The 18,236-nt window shown below is 26.9% G+C and overlaps 4 protein-coding genes across 4 annotated transcripts; 2 read left to right on the top strand and 2 right to left on the bottom strand.

Annotated features, from left to right (window-relative positions):
- The first annotated feature begins 3,848 nt into the window (after positions 1-3,848).
- On the top strand, positions 3,849-7,644 carry LOC128958068 (uncharacterized). Its single transcript, XM_054303884.1, has 7 exons — positions 3,849-4,007; positions 4,725-5,578; positions 5,930-6,096; positions 6,296-6,325; positions 6,587-6,664; positions 6,752-7,356; positions 7,423-7,644. The coding sequence occupies exons 1-7, from the start codon at positions 3,849-3,851 to the stop codon at positions 7,642-7,644; spliced, it is 2,115 nt and encodes a 704-aa protein (XP_054159859.1).
- Positions 7,645-7,993: 349 nt separating this feature from the next.
- On the bottom strand, positions 7,994-9,706 carry LOC128957675 (proton-transporting V-type ATPase complex assembly regulator TMEM9-like). Its single transcript, XM_054303479.1, has 4 exons — positions 9,653-9,706; positions 9,173-9,598; positions 8,631-8,742; positions 7,994-8,302 (listed from the first exon to the last, which is right to left on the bottom strand). Exons 1-4 carry the CDS (start codon positions 9,684-9,686, stop codon positions 8,170-8,172), a joined length of 705 nt encoding a protein of 234 aa, XP_054159454.1. The 5' UTR covers positions 9,687-9,706; the 3' UTR covers positions 7,994-8,169.
- A 426-nt stretch (positions 9,707-10,132) lies between these two features.
- On the top strand, positions 10,133-11,899 carry LOC128958067 (ankyrin-1-like). Its single transcript, XM_054303883.1, has one exon. It carries the CDS (start codon positions 10,133-10,135, stop codon positions 11,897-11,899), a length of 1,767 nt encoding a protein of 588 aa, XP_054159858.1.
- A 3,135-nt stretch (positions 11,900-15,034) lies between these two features.
- LOC128958066 (uncharacterized) lies at positions 15,035-15,714 on the bottom strand. Its single transcript, XM_054303881.1, has 3 exons — positions 15,563-15,714; positions 15,313-15,509; positions 15,035-15,207 (listed from the first exon to the last, which is right to left on the bottom strand). The coding sequence occupies exons 1-3, from the start codon at positions 15,577-15,579 to the stop codon at positions 15,035-15,037; spliced, it is 387 nt and encodes a 128-aa protein (XP_054159856.1). The 5' UTR covers positions 15,580-15,714.
- Positions 15,715-18,236: the final 2,522 nt, after the last annotated feature.

Genomic DNA, 18,236 nt, shown 5'->3' with positions numbered 1-18,236 from the left:
GAGAGAGAGAGAGAGAGAGAGAGAGAGAGAGAGAGAGAGAGGAAAGCAATAGATAAAAACTGGGGAACTATTGAAACAGTTAGTGAATGCTGGGATGGGGTCCTCCTCTTATGAGTTTCAACACAAATCTTAAGGAGAGAGCGATACCCTTCCCAATGCATGTAATGTTGTGTATGTAGTATATACTGTACTCTACTTTTCATATTATAACATAAGATTTGTGTTGAGTGTAACATAAATATAGACTTTCATTGAGTATTGAGTTTTTAGCAAATACTACACTAAATATATTTTAAATTGAATACAGAAAACAACTTTTTGTATGTTTATCTTTAAGAAAAATCTATTAATTTTATTTGGGTTTAAGCTAAACATTTTAAGATATGATAAGCAGCTGATAGTATGTTTGATGTTAGGACTGATGTAAGGGCTGGTTGTTTGCCTCCCATTTCATGTTCAATCGTGATCCTTAACTAACATTTGCATTGCACTGACATTAAGGTTAACCCTCTTTTCACTGTTGCATCAAATTAACCACTAATTTAAGTTTTTAATGAATTTAATGTAAGAAAAATAAATACATATTGTATGAAAATTTACAAAAAATTAGTACATAAGTTATGTAACTTAACATTTGTTTTATTAATACTCTCTCTCTCTCTCTCTCTCTCTCTCTCTCTCTCTCTCTCTCTTCAATGAATTGCTATTGATTGAGTAAATTAAATAATAGTTTTTTACTAATGAAACGTGATGTGAGAGGACAGACATATAAATTACACCATATGTTTTTCGTGTGTAAAATGATCCCTATTTTGTGGCACAAAATTTGATTATCTGTTATACAGTCATAGAGTGAGTCATACAATAGTTATAGAGTGAAACTAAAACCAAAATTTTATGTTTAATTTTGCTATCATTAAAATGTTGATTAAACCAAACACTTGCATGTTATCAATGATAACTCATATGACCAGATGTTTGCTAATAAAAATATTGTATAGAAATAGCTTTTATAAAAATTTGCTGTTATTTTCCCAAAGTTGTCGATATCTCGTGTGAACTCTACTCTCAGTTCATTCAATAGCTAAATGTAAACTAAATATTCATTATCTACGATAAAATTGAAATAAATTAATAATTGGTCTATTGAATGACACAATTTAAAAACATTAACTATATTTTAATTATTATATTTTTTCAATATATCTTCGGCCAAACCTAACATTAAGACACTTTGCTTTATATGAAATATAGATTTATTATACTGTACTGTATATATGGCACACACATATCACATTAAAATTGTACTTATATTCAAAACATCAAATTATTTGATTACACGCAATGTGTTGTAATGCCTCAAAAAACACCACTAACCCTGAATACCTTGATTATAGTTTAATTGTTTATTGAGGTACACAAGTATATAATATTAGGCATTCATATCTTGCACTTAATATGATGGATGTTGTCGTACCAAACGGATAATACAGTATAATAATAATATAGTAGTAATATTAGCATTGGGTTAGGGTTTGGGTCATTGTATAACTTAATGAAGGATAACTACATCAACCAAATGAAACTTTTTTGTTCAAATATTTTGTTGCGAACAAAATATTAATACAAACGTTAAAAAATAATTAAAATATTTTATACAAAATATAATCTTTTATATAAATGGTATATAATCTCAAGTGATTTACAAATAATATATTTTTTATATATGATATTTATATGTGTATAAAGCAGTGAATACAATTTTTTCGTATATAAAATCAAAAAATAATTATGTCTTATAAGATCATTAATAAGGAAAATACTGTAAATATATTTTCATTGAAACATAGTTTCTCATAAATATTAACTAAAATATTTTTTAGTTTGTAGCTTTACATTATATATAAGATAAATTACATTGTATAATATATATATTTAATTTCAACATATGTTTGCTATAACTTACCTAAAATTAATGTATTAAATATTAAATTATAATATATATATATATATATATAACAATAGTAGTGAAGGCACTGTTGAGTTATTAAGTTAAATATGTTGTGGTATTTCACCGAAAGTAAGTTTACGTCAAATGATTATTACATTGAGATAATGACATCTCTGTCCACATTAATGACATTTCATGTATTATTCAAATTATTAATATTTTCAGTAGTTTTATTACATTAAGACATGTTTTTATAGCTTGTATGGTATGTATGATCATAGTTAGGGAAACACATAACAAATAACAAGAGACAACTGATGCCAATACCACAAGTGCTGCACAACTGCTCTCTGATGATGCAGTGATGACAATACTGTTAGAGCGTTGGGATCTCTGAGCACTGAATCTCACTTTCAAAATATATATCATAGACGATAGTGTACTACAAATAACTGTCTCGAGTTGAAGGAACTGTAGTGTCGGTGAAGAGTAACATAAATAAACTGAAGATTTTGTTATTATTTATATTTTTGACGAACAGTTATTTGATAATTGACTGAACACTACAAAACATAAGAGCTCTGGTTGTATGGCTCAGGCATTGAGGCATACAATGCATGCGAGTGTCTCACTATGTGTGTGTGTGTCTGTGTCTGTGCACACATTGGAACTGGAGTTTTAACGGTGAGAGCAGAGACACACATCTGATTGCATCGAGTCTTGTATTCTTTGCTTCGTCGGCTCACGAGTTAAGGGAACAGTTGTTTGAGGAAAGAGAGGCTAAGGCGTGGTTAAGCTTTTATGCATTACTATTGACTACAACTAAGCTAAATGTGTGTCTTATCGTGTTTAAGCATTGCATTGTTAACTATACAGCACTGACACCGTTAGCTTTACTATTGTCGCTCCAATGTCTTGGAATACCAGAGCTATTGCTTTAACATTTATATTGTTAACTATGAGGTTGTGATCATATTTGTCTCAACACTCTATCGATGCCCTCTATGTGAGAGTTGGCATACAATGTGATTGATTGGTTAGGTATTGATGATGGAGAGAGTTAGGTTGAGATCTATATTCATAGTGCTAGAGATGGTCTTAATTTAAGTCTACTGTTTTGTGAGCAGATCTGTAGATCAGTTTTACAGCCAATTCAAACTATTCTCCATTTGAAACCATTGACTACTGAGCACTGGTAGAGCACTAGCGTAGTGACAGTAAATTGTGAGGAACGGCAGTCAAATAATACACAAATATGATACAAGTGATGATGAGAAGGGCTGTCTCCACAACTAATACAGTGACTTTACAATTGCTTTTCAGACATACATATATACCAATTGATACACTACTGTACGGCATATAATATCACTGATATCGATGGTTTCACTAGTTCTCAACCAATAATATTAATTGTATTACATATGTGGCGGCTGTCAAACAAGTGATACCATTGCACCAGTTGTTGGATTTACTATTGTATTATACATTCATACAGTCTATTATAACTACTGCTATCTAATAGTTGGTTAAGCTTTGTATAAAAGACTCATTACCTCAAAATAAATTTATTAACAATAATAACTTACTGTCTATTATTTAATCAATTATATAACTATTAATCTATTTGTTGATTATTATATAAATATAGTATGTTATGTGAATCTTAATGTTATGTTATGTTAAGTCATCGAATTGTTTTTCTCATAATCACATCAATACTAACAATAATATAAATACAATGTATTTATCAGAATCAACAAAAAATTAGGAAATATTTTTCGGTATTAATTTATTAAGATGTTCAACAAAACTACATAACAATAAACACTATTATCTCTCATGAATCTCTCTAAGAGGAGAATTTATTTCCATTTAATTGGCTTTTATAATAATAATGGATAAAAATGATATCATAACTGATAACATCATAGACAACAATGAAGAGGATGACAATGAGAGAACTAAGATCTCATTTCCCAATTCAAGTGATGGCAACAACAAGAATCATAAGAAACCATTGACTAAATCCTCAGGTGGTATCAAATCATGTCAGGTATGTATGTATTATAAGCATAATGTATGTAATCTTTTGGGTAAACATTTATTTTAATTATTTTAGTTTTTCGTTTTCTTGCATTTTTTCGTGCAGTAGTTTCTCTCTCTCTCTCTCTCTCTCTCTCTCTCTCTCTCTCTCTCTCTCTCTCTCTCTCTCTCTCTCTGTGTGTGTGTGTGTGTGTGTGTGTATGTGTGTGTTTTACTTTGGTTTTATCACATGAGTTACTGTAATATTTTGAGTACATATAATACAGTATTATATAATAATATTGTTGTAGAATAATTTGTAACAAATCAAATACTGAAATAATATTGTAAAATAAAATGTTTGAATTAAGTTAAAAATAATCTAATTTTATTATATTATTTAAATTATTGGTAGTAATAGTTATTTGTTGGCCTAAAAGCCTTAAACTCAACTAATCGTTTATTTTAGATACAATATATGATAATATACAGTATAACAATACAACGTTTTACATTAATTATAGACATAGAGACAGAATATTCTTATAAAACATAAAAATATTGATCGCATTATAATAACAATAATTTTATTACTATTTATATTATAATAATTTTAATATTAATAAAATACTAGAAATGGGAACAAAATAAGTAAATATTTATTTAAATGTCATATATTAAGTATATATAAAATTAATAATTGATTGCATTTTCATTATATGATATATTTTTATAAATCAACGTTCAGTTGGATTATTTGGTGCATCCATTGGACAGGAATATTGCCGGAATTTTTATACTCACCCTTTTCTTTACATTATTGGCAATAATAAGTGGTGTACCAATAGTTTTATGTCTATTTGTTTTGGTGCCGTTGACTGTCCTCATCAAGCGGTTCAGTGCTTGTGATGTGGTGTCTGATGAAAAATATCAAAAGATAGCACCAATTGATTCATTTTGGCTCAATTCAGGACACATCACACATTGCCTTCTTTATATCGATAAGGGCTTATCCGTCGATCAATTACGGGATGTCATTTCAACACGACTTCTTAGTCGACCAGAGCTCAGCCGATTCAAATCAAAGCTGGTTTATAGAGGCATTTCTCGGACACCTTATTGGAAAATTAGCAACAATTCAGACACATTAGAGGAAAATATTGTTGAAGACGAGCCAATTGTCGATCGAAAGTGTTTACGACAACGACTGATCCAATTGATGTCTCAAACTCTACCATCAGATAAGCCTTTGTGGCAAATCCGCTATGCATTCGCCCAATACTGCAATCAAGTTGTGCTTATCATTCGCGTTCATCAGTCTCTATCGCAGTCAGGTTTAGTCACAATACTCGTACAATACCTGTCCGATACACCGCCTCCACAATCCAACATAAAAGCACGTTTTGGTGGTTCCACGCTATCAATCAATATATTCAGAGCAGTCATCGTAGGTCCGCTCACTTTCTTCTTATGGATCATTTGGGCGTTTACTCGAAGACATAATAATTATCTTAAAAAACATAAAAACAAGTCATTTAAGTCCGTTTATTGGACAACCATTGATTTGCCACGAATTAATCGAGTCAAACAAGTGACCAGAAGGTATGACCGCTATTTTCTCACACATATTTCAATTACAATTTAAAAAAAATATTTTTATTTATTAATTATGTTATTTAACATCATATATAACTTATTTTATTATATTATATATTGATACTATCATATAATACATTTTAACAACTCGTTAACATTTTATTTATACTTTTATTACAATTTTTATTTGTTTATATCGTTTGAATTTATTTTTTAAATCTTCAAACCTTTTTTTCTTTTTAATATTGCAAATGACCTGAAGCTATATTTTTGTTAAAACTATTTTATTAATAAGATTTGAACAATAAGTAACAATAAAATTTTATTAAATTATATAATAATACAATTATTATATAGTACATTGAATGATTTGTTGATATCAACAATATCGGGATCAATACGAGCTTATTTAACTACCGGAGCCAGAATCTTGAACCCACCCGATCTCAATATATCGATGCCAATAGACATTTGTCCAAATAATCACACGGAGTCCAGTCTTGTTGGTGTTAACTATGTTTTAGGTATTAAAACATTTCATTTTTTCATATATCGTTTGATATTTTTTTTAAATTATGTAAACCTATAGAAAGTCAACTTTGAATGACTTCTCATTAAAATTTGAAATTAAATTTTATTTGAATAAATTTTATACAAAATGCTTTTAAAACTAATATATATATTCATTTCAATCTATCCCTTCTCAACAATTTATGAAATCAGTCACATCTCCGATACCAACAAATACTGAAGGTTTGTGTGCATTGAACTCATTTAATATGCATTTTGCTCTCAATTTATTTATATTTAATATTTATTTTTTAAGTTATATGAGTGTATATATATATATATATATATATGTGTGTGTGTGTGTGTGTGAACATATTTTTTGACTATATTTCAAATCATTTAAATAAAATTAAAAAAGAATTGAATATTTATTTAATTAATTAAAAATTTGATGCTTTAAAATATGCTATAAATATATTGAAAATTTTAATTTTTAATTTTAAGGAGCTATACCCCGACTGTGGGAAGTAAGACATCTGATGGAAGAGCTCAAGACATCAGCTGATACAGCCGTTATGTATGGTATGTTGAAAATGAATTAAATGATTAAATAATAGTATGTATTTGTTGACCATTGAAGACCATTGAAATGTTTGTTCCTTATAATAGGTGCACACTATTTATTTAGTCGTTTACTTCCACTATCAATATATAGGTTTTTAGTAAATATAGTGAATAGGAATTCCTCATTATATGTGAGTAATATTAGTGGTCCGGACACTAACCTAAGCATCGGGTCCTACCGTCTCAACAAAGTTTTATATTTCATGTCTGCGCCGTCTTATTGTTCACTTGTATTCAATGTATTTTCATTCAATGGTAAACTCTATGTATCGATTAGCTCGACTTCACAACTCATACCAAGTGCTAAACGATTGGCTAAACTTTTCAAAGCACAGCTCAACCGACTGTCGGGTTTGTTAAGTCGTCGAAGAGTTCCGGGAGAGTCAAGACGTCGTCGAAAGAGTCACATTCCATACGAATCACCGCTTTATATCAACAATCCATCGCCCGATGGTGTCATCGACTTAACCAACAAATTACATGAAGTACAATACGAATTGCATAAATTGTCTGAACAGTTCAGTTCAGGTGAACCAACTTTCATCAAAAGATATGAAGAACTCAAAGATGAATTCACAGGTCTTTTGTTTGAAATGAGAAGAAGAAAGTCGATTGCAGACAAAGGCACTAATATTCTCATTAATATTGAGGTTTGATTACTGATTTAAATTACCGGTAATTATTGATTTCAAATACTATAATAATCTATGATTTAGGACGAAGACGATGACGACAACGACGGCGAACTACGCCCACCACCGCCCCGACGGTTCTCAGTTGTCAGTTATGGTCGCAGAGCGAGTGCTAGCTTTGTCTCATCGCTGCCAACTTCATCATCTCGAGTGACGCCACCAATTCTGTCCCGTCGAGCGATGGCCACTTCACCGGAACCGCCGAGTAGTCCTGAGGTTGCGTTCAAAAGTGAAACTGAATGTTAATGTTGTTAATTCAATTGATTTTTTAATAAGTGATACTAATTATATGTCAGTCATTTAAACGTCTAATAATAACTCTATTTGCAATTAAACACATATTTTTTATTAATTTTGATCAAAAACACAAATGTATTTGTTATTTAAATTAATTCTTAATAATTATTGTACAAATTAATATTAATATATATATAACTTAAATATTTAACAATTAAAATATTTTGATGTCGAATAAATATTACAAAAAACGTTATTGTTATAAATTGTATACATAATTGATTCACTTAATAATTATCATAATATAAATTTAATGTTCAAATATAAATAGCACTCTTATGGCAAAAAAACCGTTTTCTAATTTCCTTATAATAAGCCTTCATTTGATGTGCATATTATAGGGGAAAATAAAATCATTACAAGTAATAATAATAATATTAATAAATAGCTAACATATAATCAATAAATAAGATCTATCAATAAAAATACATTATAATAATGATGTTGAGCCATCAAAATGATGAAACGGTAGGTTTAGTTCAACATAGTGTGCTTGTCGTAGATGTTCTTACGCTGTTCCTGAACCTGTTTCTTCCATCTGGTCTGTTGCTGACCCACTCTATTCAGCATATTCTTGGGCGGCGGTCCTCCAGAACTCGTTGGACTTCTAAATGACATTAAATAAAAACTCATCAAAAATTCAATTTTCGATAATACTGTAATAAAAATAATCATAATGATAATAATAATTTTTATCATAACAATTACGTTATTGCAGTTATTTATACATTTGACTTAATAATAATAATATATATCTAATAATAAATTCTGGAAAAAATAAGTCATTGAAACAGAATAATGACTTTTCTATTGCTTAATAATATTGACAATCATTTAATATAACGATCAGCTTATTATTATAAGTGATAAATTGTAAAATAATTTAATATTAATAGTAATAACAGTAATAATAGTAATTGTTTTATTAGTCTCACATGACAGGAGTGGTGGCGGCTCTCCTTCGGGTCACACCATCGCTGTCCGACACTATCTGTTCATCCATTGACACCTCTTCGTCGATGTGTTGTTCATAATTACGAGTGACAGCTGTTAATGATAGACTCATATAATTAATTGATTCATTTACTCAACATTTTCATTATTTATTACAAGTTATTATTCAAACAAATTTCGTAATTTAATTATAAAGTTAAACATAATATCATATAATTAATTATTAACTAAAACTAAATATCATAAATCAATTTGGACTACAAATTATACATATAGTACATGTAGTACTGTATATGAATAACCAAAATATATTGTATATAAATGTAAAGCTATTATAAATTAAATATCAAACTTTTTAATGCATTAAAAATATTTTCAAAACTAAATAAATTTATAAAAAATATTTTTAAATAAGTTTTATTTTATATTATAAAATGATATGAAAAATGTTTAAAAATGTTGACAAAAATAACTTTAAATAATGAAATCATTAATTTAATAAAAATAATTAAGTATTGCTTACAATGTTTGTGAATCAATGGATCCAATAGTGACAAGAAGGCCATATAGACGACGAGGAATGAGATGATACCGATGATGAATATGACGACAAATCTGATGGTCGATGTATTTCTTGATTCATACTTACATTCACAACGCGGACAAAACTCTTTGGCCTTGTCCTGCATTGTTGCGTCCAATTGCGGTAATACAACGTAATCACAATTACATCGATTCGGACTAATGTTCTTAATATAAAGTTTTCGGTTCGACGCCTGAGACCCGTTGTTGACCACTCCGGTCGACGGACACACACACTTGCATCGGAAGTCTTCGTATTCACACAAACATGAAGACAACATCACCGCTAATACGACAATCACTCTGAATGAGGTCATCGACAACTCAGACACCACACAACATGTCTTTGTTTCCGACATTATGTCCACTAATTGAAAGCAATTATTAATAATTTAATTATTGTCTTAAAGTAAACACAAACCAAATGATTGTTTAGTCAAACACTTGACTGACATTTAATTTGTTCCCTAAATGTGATGATTGTATGCAATTGTATACAAATTCTATATTATTTTCATTCATTTAATAGACACTATCGTTCAATAAGCGTAACGTTGTATGCGAGCGACTCATTAATTAAATAGGAGTTTTGTGACAACAATTGTATTGCGTTTTTGATATTAATAACACAAATCATACAAATATAACGTTATATTATTGTATTAAATGCGACAATAATTCCATCTATTGTTCAAAAATAACACATAATTTCGAACTTTTATTCGAACTTTTAATATAATAATTGAATACATAGTTAGTGTTGATTACTGACTGAACTGTGAGTCATATATACTGAAGAAAGATATGTAAAAAACAATTGTTTAAAACAATAGTGTTTTAAATGTCATGTTATTTGTCATCAACTGATTGATTGACTGATCCCAAGACATCTGTGACCACAATGACAGACAATAAACTCAACGATCAGTTTTTTAATGTAAAATGTGTTGAATTGAACAACGAGTTGATGATTGGTGTGACAGCACTACACCTATCGGTGATGAAGAATGAGATGAATCAAACCAAACGATTGTTGAGATCCGGCGCTGATATCAATCTTAAGACTGGATCAGTGTCTACAAAGACGAGTCAAAAAATGATGAAAGAGTTGTCACTCGAAGGACACAATATTATCCGATACTCACCGTTACATTTGGCTGTTATTATAGGTTCGCAACCAATGATTCAATTACTTATTGACCGCAAAGCAGACATCGAGGCCACTGACCATAACTGGTTGCGACCGATTGAACTAAGTGTGAGTCTAAAGAAGCCGAAAGTGACCGCTTTGCTCATCAAAAATAATGCTCAATACAAGAGTTCATACTATAATCACTGGCCACTACTGTTCCGAGCAATTGATTCACAGGACCGCCATTTGGTTGCATTGTTTGGCCGATTACAGACACGAAGTCTTTACTATAAGAACGAGACACCCATTGAATACGCGATGAAAGTATTTCCCGAATGTGTGACAATTCTTATTGATTTTGGACGACAATTGCATTTTCCGAATGACACGACTGGAGAAACACCGCTTCACTTAGCAGTTCGTTACAAACGTGACGATTGGGTGAAAGAGCTTTGCTATAATACATGTAACCCGAATGTGGCCAACAATGATGGCGATCGTCCGCTACATTTAGCCGTCAAATTTAGATGCGACTCTCAAATGCTATTAATATTACTCGGTTTCGGTGCGGATCCAAACTTCAGAAATTATTGCAATCATACAGCACTGAGTTTGGCCATCGAGTTGAACAACACTGAAGCCATTAGTTTGTTATTAAGATATCGAAGCAATTGGTCGCCACTAAAGTCAAAATTGTCTGAATTGGAGCATTCAATTAGATTCCATTATTTTAATATTACTTTTGATATACTGAAGACTATTAATCAAAAGATAAACAAACTCTTTGAAGACGAACCGCTCATTTGGTTCTTTCTTAAGCATTGTGTTAACGCTGTTGACAACGAAATTATGGTAAATATCATTAAAAGAATAATTGAAATGACAGACGATATCAATACTTTGCATTGTATTTGGGGAACACCTCTTCATTATTTAATTTACGCCAACATTTGTAAACCTAATACTCTGTATTTGAAATTATTCAAAGAGTTGATGGCATCACAAAAGTGTGACATAAATCAAAATTTTAAACCAAAGGATGCCATTTATAATGGAGAGACTGTAGAAGTAGACAGAATTATGGCGAGTGGTTCACCACTTTCTTTTGCATTGCAAATGAATAAATGCGGTGACTTTGCTGTCTATCTGATCAAAATGGGAGCTAATTATGAAGATATTGATTGGGAGAACATCTACTTCGCTCCGGACAACACAATGGCATTCAAAATGTTAATAACAATGAACTGCAAATTCCCAAAAAATTTTAGTACTTATTCTGATCCGCGTCACGACGAGTCCGTACCCGACGATGAATATGATTATTATATTGAAATGTTTGATAAATTTATCAAATGGATGAATAAACGGCTTTCTAAACCATTGACACTAAAAGAAATAACTCGTAATTTTATACGTAAACAATTTGAGACCGAAAAGTGTCGACAACTTATGACAAACAGTGATCGACTGTTTGCAAACCAATTACCAAAATCATTGATAAATTATCTCAAGTTTTTTAATGACGATATAAACTAATTATATAAATTGTCAACACTTTTATAATTATTTCATATCATTTTAATAAATATCATTTGGTTTTTTAATTTTTTCTACTAATTTTAATTATAATTAATGTTCATAATTGTAAAAAGTATTGATTTTTTATGATATTTATCAATACTGTATGCATTCTTCATATTATAAATCTATTATTATTTATTTTAATACAATATATTATGTAAATTATATTATTATACTTAATTTATAATAAAAACTGTTTGTTTGATTTTATGAAAATATTTGTATCATTTTTAATATATTAATATTAAATTAATTAATAATTTAATATATTAAGTACGGTATTTAACGGCAATTTATTTAATACTTATTGAATCCGTTATGTGTCAGCTTAACAATCAATATACAGTATTTACAATAAATAGCAATCAATAAAATAGATTATAATTATAGTACTAATTTGTTATATTGTAGTCAATTATTACATAGTATTTAAGTAATATACAGTATTATAAAAATATAATTAATTTTTTAAACTGTTTGAATAGCAATTTGTTTTCAAAATCTAATTATAACTTATAAATCAGTAATTGATGTAACTATTAATTAACAAGTCGTTGGCATTGTTTACGGAAATATTTATATAATTATATATAAACTAATGATAAATACTGTATATGAGAAACCATGAAATATAATAATGTATTAAAAAAATAATATTTTCCGGTCTTTTGAAAAAAATATTTGGTAAGAATTATGTTTACAAAGATATGTCTTTTATAGAGATTTCACTAATGATTTGAGTTTTAAAAAGATTTGATATTTTCAACAAAACAAGTGATCGTTGAGATTATGATATGTTTAGCATATTTAGACAAAACAATAAACATTTTCTTAATCTATTATATTATCTAAATTTTATATTGCATAATATATCACTTAAATTTTCGTAAATATAGTAATTTTATAATTTTATTTATTTTTTTTTGTACATTTTAAATATATTGAAATTTTTACAAGTTTATACTAATTTTAATTAGTTTGAAGTATAACTTATATTTTTTTAAAAATATATATTGGATATATTTGTGATAATTTAATTATTTTTTATTTGTTGCATATTTTTCAATTTCTATTTTATGGATTGCTTTTCAATTATTTTCTTTTTAATTTTTATTTTATAAAAATGATATTTATGTACCAAAAAGTGTGAGCAATTGTTAAAAGTGTATCCAAAAGCTAATCAATTAAATTGGATGTTATGTATAGTACAGTATTTGAATACATTTAGGCCACAAATGTTTTCCTCAGTTCTACTGTTTTAGACTAATATTTATAAAGTTTTTTGAAGATATATTTGAATTGAAATGAGAAATATTAGTCATATTTTAAAGATTAAGACGTGTTTCCCACGATCTGACGGTGCGATTCAACTTATGGTTAAGCCGTCAACTGGTTTGCAGGCGGAGACCATTGAGACCTTAATTTGTGATTCATATATGACTTTCTGTTTGAGCCCACAGTCTATATGGCAAACAGGTATATGACCTTAACATCACTGCCCATATCTCTCTTATCTATAAAAAACATAAATCATTTTTAAGCAAATGTCATAAATATTCAAAAGTTTTACTAAATATGTTATATAAAAGAAACAATTTGTTTACAACAAGAAAAGTGAAATATGTTTTTTGTAAATAAAAAAAATCTTATGTAATGTCATTCTTAAGAATTGTATGTTATTTACTAATAAAATACAGATTCAAATACATGTATAATAAATAATATAAATAGATATAGTATTAGGAATTTATGTTATCTCTAAAAACAAGTTGTCTATTGAAACGGTTGTCAAAAGGCAAAACAAAATAGTCTGGATTATTTTATCAATACATAATATATCTCACATTTTTTGACATATGCTAACTTATTATTTTATCCATAAACGTTATTTAAAACATTTTTAAAAACATATACAGTATATACCGTATAATAGTTATATATATGATATACTATAGATATGAACATAAATATTAATAATTAATATTACATAATAGCATACAGTATATAGCAATAAATATCTCATTATAGGCAAGAAATTGCAAGAATCCAGAGTTGAATAACTATTACAGTATTGTTGAGATTTAGCTATAATTGTGTGATATTGAGAGATAGATAGAAATTGTGTGATAAAAAAACATTCATTAACTACTGTATGACTTTTACTATTTGGTTATTTTTATATATAGTTGTCATAAATGAGTTGCAATTATTATAGCGACAAAACCCTACATTCATTGATGTACTTCAATAATAGTCTTACATTGCATTCAAATCTTTGTGTCAATAATTTCTTTTCTTTGCTTTAATTTACTGTCTCTTCTTCTTACTGTTCATTCTTTACCAAAAATCTTCTCAAAAAGTAAAATCAATAACTTATAGATTCAGTTATTTTGATATAATAGAAGAGAGAGAGAGAGAGAGAGAGAGAGAGAGAGAGAGAGAGAGAGAGAGAGAGAGTATAGGATAACATAGTTATGTGTTGTTATATAAAATTATGTCACTTTTGTCTCTTGTGTTTTATATTTTCATACGACAAATAAATATTGTAAATTGAAAATATAAAAAACAAACAAAACAATCATATAATAACAATATATATATATAATATTTCTTTACATTGTTTACGAACTTTAACATAATAATCTATTTTTATTTCTTAGTTTAAAATAAATGTTTATAACATTCAATTAAAAATATAATATACTATTACCTCTTACTCTATGATAAATATAAGTTATATATATTGTAAGTATAGTAATTATAGTATTACACAATACATATATTTATTATTAATTTTATCAATTGACTAGAGTAAGTATTAAAAAAAATAATTACAGAAATGAATGCACTAAAATATAATTTTTTATATAAGTTTAACCAAAATTTTCTTATTAATAAAATGTAAAATTTTTAGTTACTAATTTATTGTAAAAATGTTAAAATTGATTAAATTTTTATAAAACTATATTTGATTATTTATGAGTTATCAAAAACTTTTAAAAAACTAATAATTGTTTAATTGTAAACTACAGTAAGTTATGATATAAATGAATATATCATGAATTGATGTATAGTTTGTTAGCCATTAACTCATTGTTTGGATAGTAGGGTTGGTGTGATGTCTGAATCTCCACTTTGAAGTTCATAGAAAAATCGGGTGCCATTGTATGGGTGTTCACTATAACAGACGCCGTCATCAAAAAATGTCGGATGCATTACCTCTGGAATCCATTGCAGACTTGGATCACATTTCATTTGATTGTCTATTGTTGTGTCCATTAATATTAGTCAAGCAAAAGACATTTGAATAGATAATAAATTTTTGCATTAATTTTTGTTAAATATTACAACAGATTTTCAAAACTTACTGTCGACCCATAGTTCGTGCAATTGATGCCAAACATTGACAAAACACTTGTAGTTTAAAGTTTTCAATGAATTGCTGTCGAGTCTTAGTTTTGTGAGAGAAGGCATTCCCGTGAAAAAGTCTTCTTCAATATTAGTGATCTGATTATAGCTTAAGTCAATGGACCAGAGCTGAGGTAGTGTTTGTGAAAACCACTGTCTATTAAGTTGTTTAATGTTATTATAAGCCAATGAAATCATTTTCAAATTTACCCATTTGTTAATAACATTGCTATTTATTGACTCGATTTGACAGTTTATAAGAGAAAATGTTATAATTTCTTTGCTAATATCAGATTCGTCTTTATTAACATAATTTACATATATTTTGGAACTAATGAATGAATCCCAACACTTCATATAGAAATCAGTTAATCGGAACAGTTGTCTAAACACTGGGCCCCAGTTTTTATCATTTTTAACATATACATCAATCAACTTTATTGATAGCAATGAGTCTTTTTTATTAATAATATCATATATTGTATTAATTGACATCAGGTTTAATGTTAAATGACTTAATTTTGAGATATCATTCAAATATTGTTCAATATTTTCAAGTCTTTGTAAACAATTTTGTTCGTCACACTCTTCAACCATAGATCCATCACATCTGATCTCTAAGATTTTGGTTTTTTAATATATGAGATAAAAATAAACATAAATTATCTATTTATTATTTAAACAATTAAATATAACAATTTTATATTATTTAATAAATAAAAAGAGTAAATAATTAAATAGTATAATTGTATTTATGTGTTTTATAAGCTTTATAAAGCAAAATTAAAAACACTATTATCACAATTAAGATTGAATTTAGTTTTTAAAGTTAAAGTAATTCATAATTAATTTAACATTGTATATCATTTTTCCAAAAAATATTTTGTCATGTAAACAACTACTGTATCTAAACAATTGTATTGTAAATTATAACCATTGTTCTGATAATAATAAATTAAAAAGTTTTTATTTTTCCAAAATTTATTTAATTTAGACAATGTATTCAAGGATTTCTAAGTTTTTAAAAAGTCATTTTAGTTGCGATAAAAATAAACCATTTATTCTTTACTTAATAATAAATGTTTACAGACCATCAAAATATTATTTTTATACTTTAAATCATATAAAAAAAATTAACTGTTGGCCACTCCCTATCTTAAACTATCTCTTTAGAAATATACATATTATTATATTTGAAGAGATTTTTTATTTGATGCATGACTTTCAACATTATTTTATAATTTTCAATATATTAAAGTTATTATTTAAATAAACATACCTTCAATGGTTTGACCGACAGTGCATTCGTAGCAATAATTAGGGCATTTAGTTTGTTGTGTAGACTCTATGTAAACCAATAGACATATAATTGTGTAATAATTATAATAACTACACATTTTTAGTGAATATAATTAAATTATGCCAAATAAAATTTTGATTTAAAAATTAAATTTAATGCTACAATTTTTTCTAAAAAATTTTATGACTTAATTTTAAAATATTTTCAAAACAATATTAATATTTATGAAAATCACAATCTATTTCTCTTCCTATTTATTTTGAAGACCTCAAGTAATGTCTTACGCGATATTTCTCAGCAAATGTGACATTAAATATATATATATATCTTAAATATATTACTTATGTATATCAGAAGTTCACACAAGACTTTTTTTGAAAACAGTTATCTAATTATGTTTAGACCATTGACTGTATATTTACATCAATTAAATAAGTTATGCCTGACGAGTCAATTTCACATATTATATTATACTATATTAAAGTATTTGTAAAATGTTTTTTAGCAGCAAATATTAATAATAATTATTTATTAAAATAAAATATCTAATACTGACAACATATGTTTGTTAAATTAATTTTTGTATTTTTTTCGAGAGTTTATCAAATGGTTTATAAGTTTATGTTCAATAAAATTGATAACAATCTATTATTTCTAATTAAATATAAAAATATAGACATAATTTGATCGTAAAAGATATTGCTAGTATAATACTTAATCACATATAATACTGTATATTGTTATAATAATAGAAATAAATATTTTATTCATAATAAAATCAATAAATAACAAATACTGTGAGTATAAATCCAATAGAGAGCTAAGCAAACATTAAAAAACAAAAATTGTTTTATTAAAAAATTATATCTTTTACCACATAATAATCTCATATGTAAATTAAGTAAAACTATAAGCAATCAAATCAGTCTAATCCAATAAAATTGAAGGGCAACTTTGATTTAAAAAAATAAATTATAATTTTTATAAAACTATTTTTCATGTAGTTATTTCGTGGATAATACATGTACTCAAAACAAATTATTGTTATTTTTAAATCACGAAATTTATCAATTTCAGACATAACAAATATTAGCATTTATAATATAAATTTTATATTATGTTAGACTTACACTAAAAATAACAACATAATTTACATATAATATAATCATTTAATAATTTTTTCTAAAAAATAAATATTTAATTTTATTAATTTTAATCGTAAATATAAATTTATCATTTAAAGAAAAATAAATATAATCAATTTATTTACAATAATAATTATTAAATTTTTATTTATTGTTTATTTTTTAATAACATTACATTGATAGATTATTAATATTTAATGTGTACAGAATTTTTAAAAATTATAAAATTCATTAACAAAATATTATATTTTAAACAATATTTAATTAACTTGTGATCAATGTTGTAAATAAAAAAATATTTTATTAATAAAATAAAATTAATAAAAAAGTAATTATTTAAACTTATTTATATTTTGTGATATTTGTTGGCACATTGCATTAAATGAGATTTTATTACTTTAAATAACTATTATTTATTATTATTTAATGTTTTTGTGAT

Source organism: Oppia nitens, unplaced genomic scaffold (genome assembly GCF_028296485.1).
Source record: "Oppia nitens isolate AA-2021 unplaced genomic scaffold, nextdenovo-longstitch-racon4-pilon3 scaffold3_pilon_pilon_pilon, whole genome shotgun sequence".
Classification (NCBI taxonomy): domain Eukaryota; kingdom Metazoa; phylum Arthropoda; class Arachnida; order Sarcoptiformes; family Oppiidae; genus Oppia; species Oppia nitens.
Note: the sequence above shows the minus strand (reverse complement) of the source record. Positions and strands in the feature narration are given on the sequence as shown.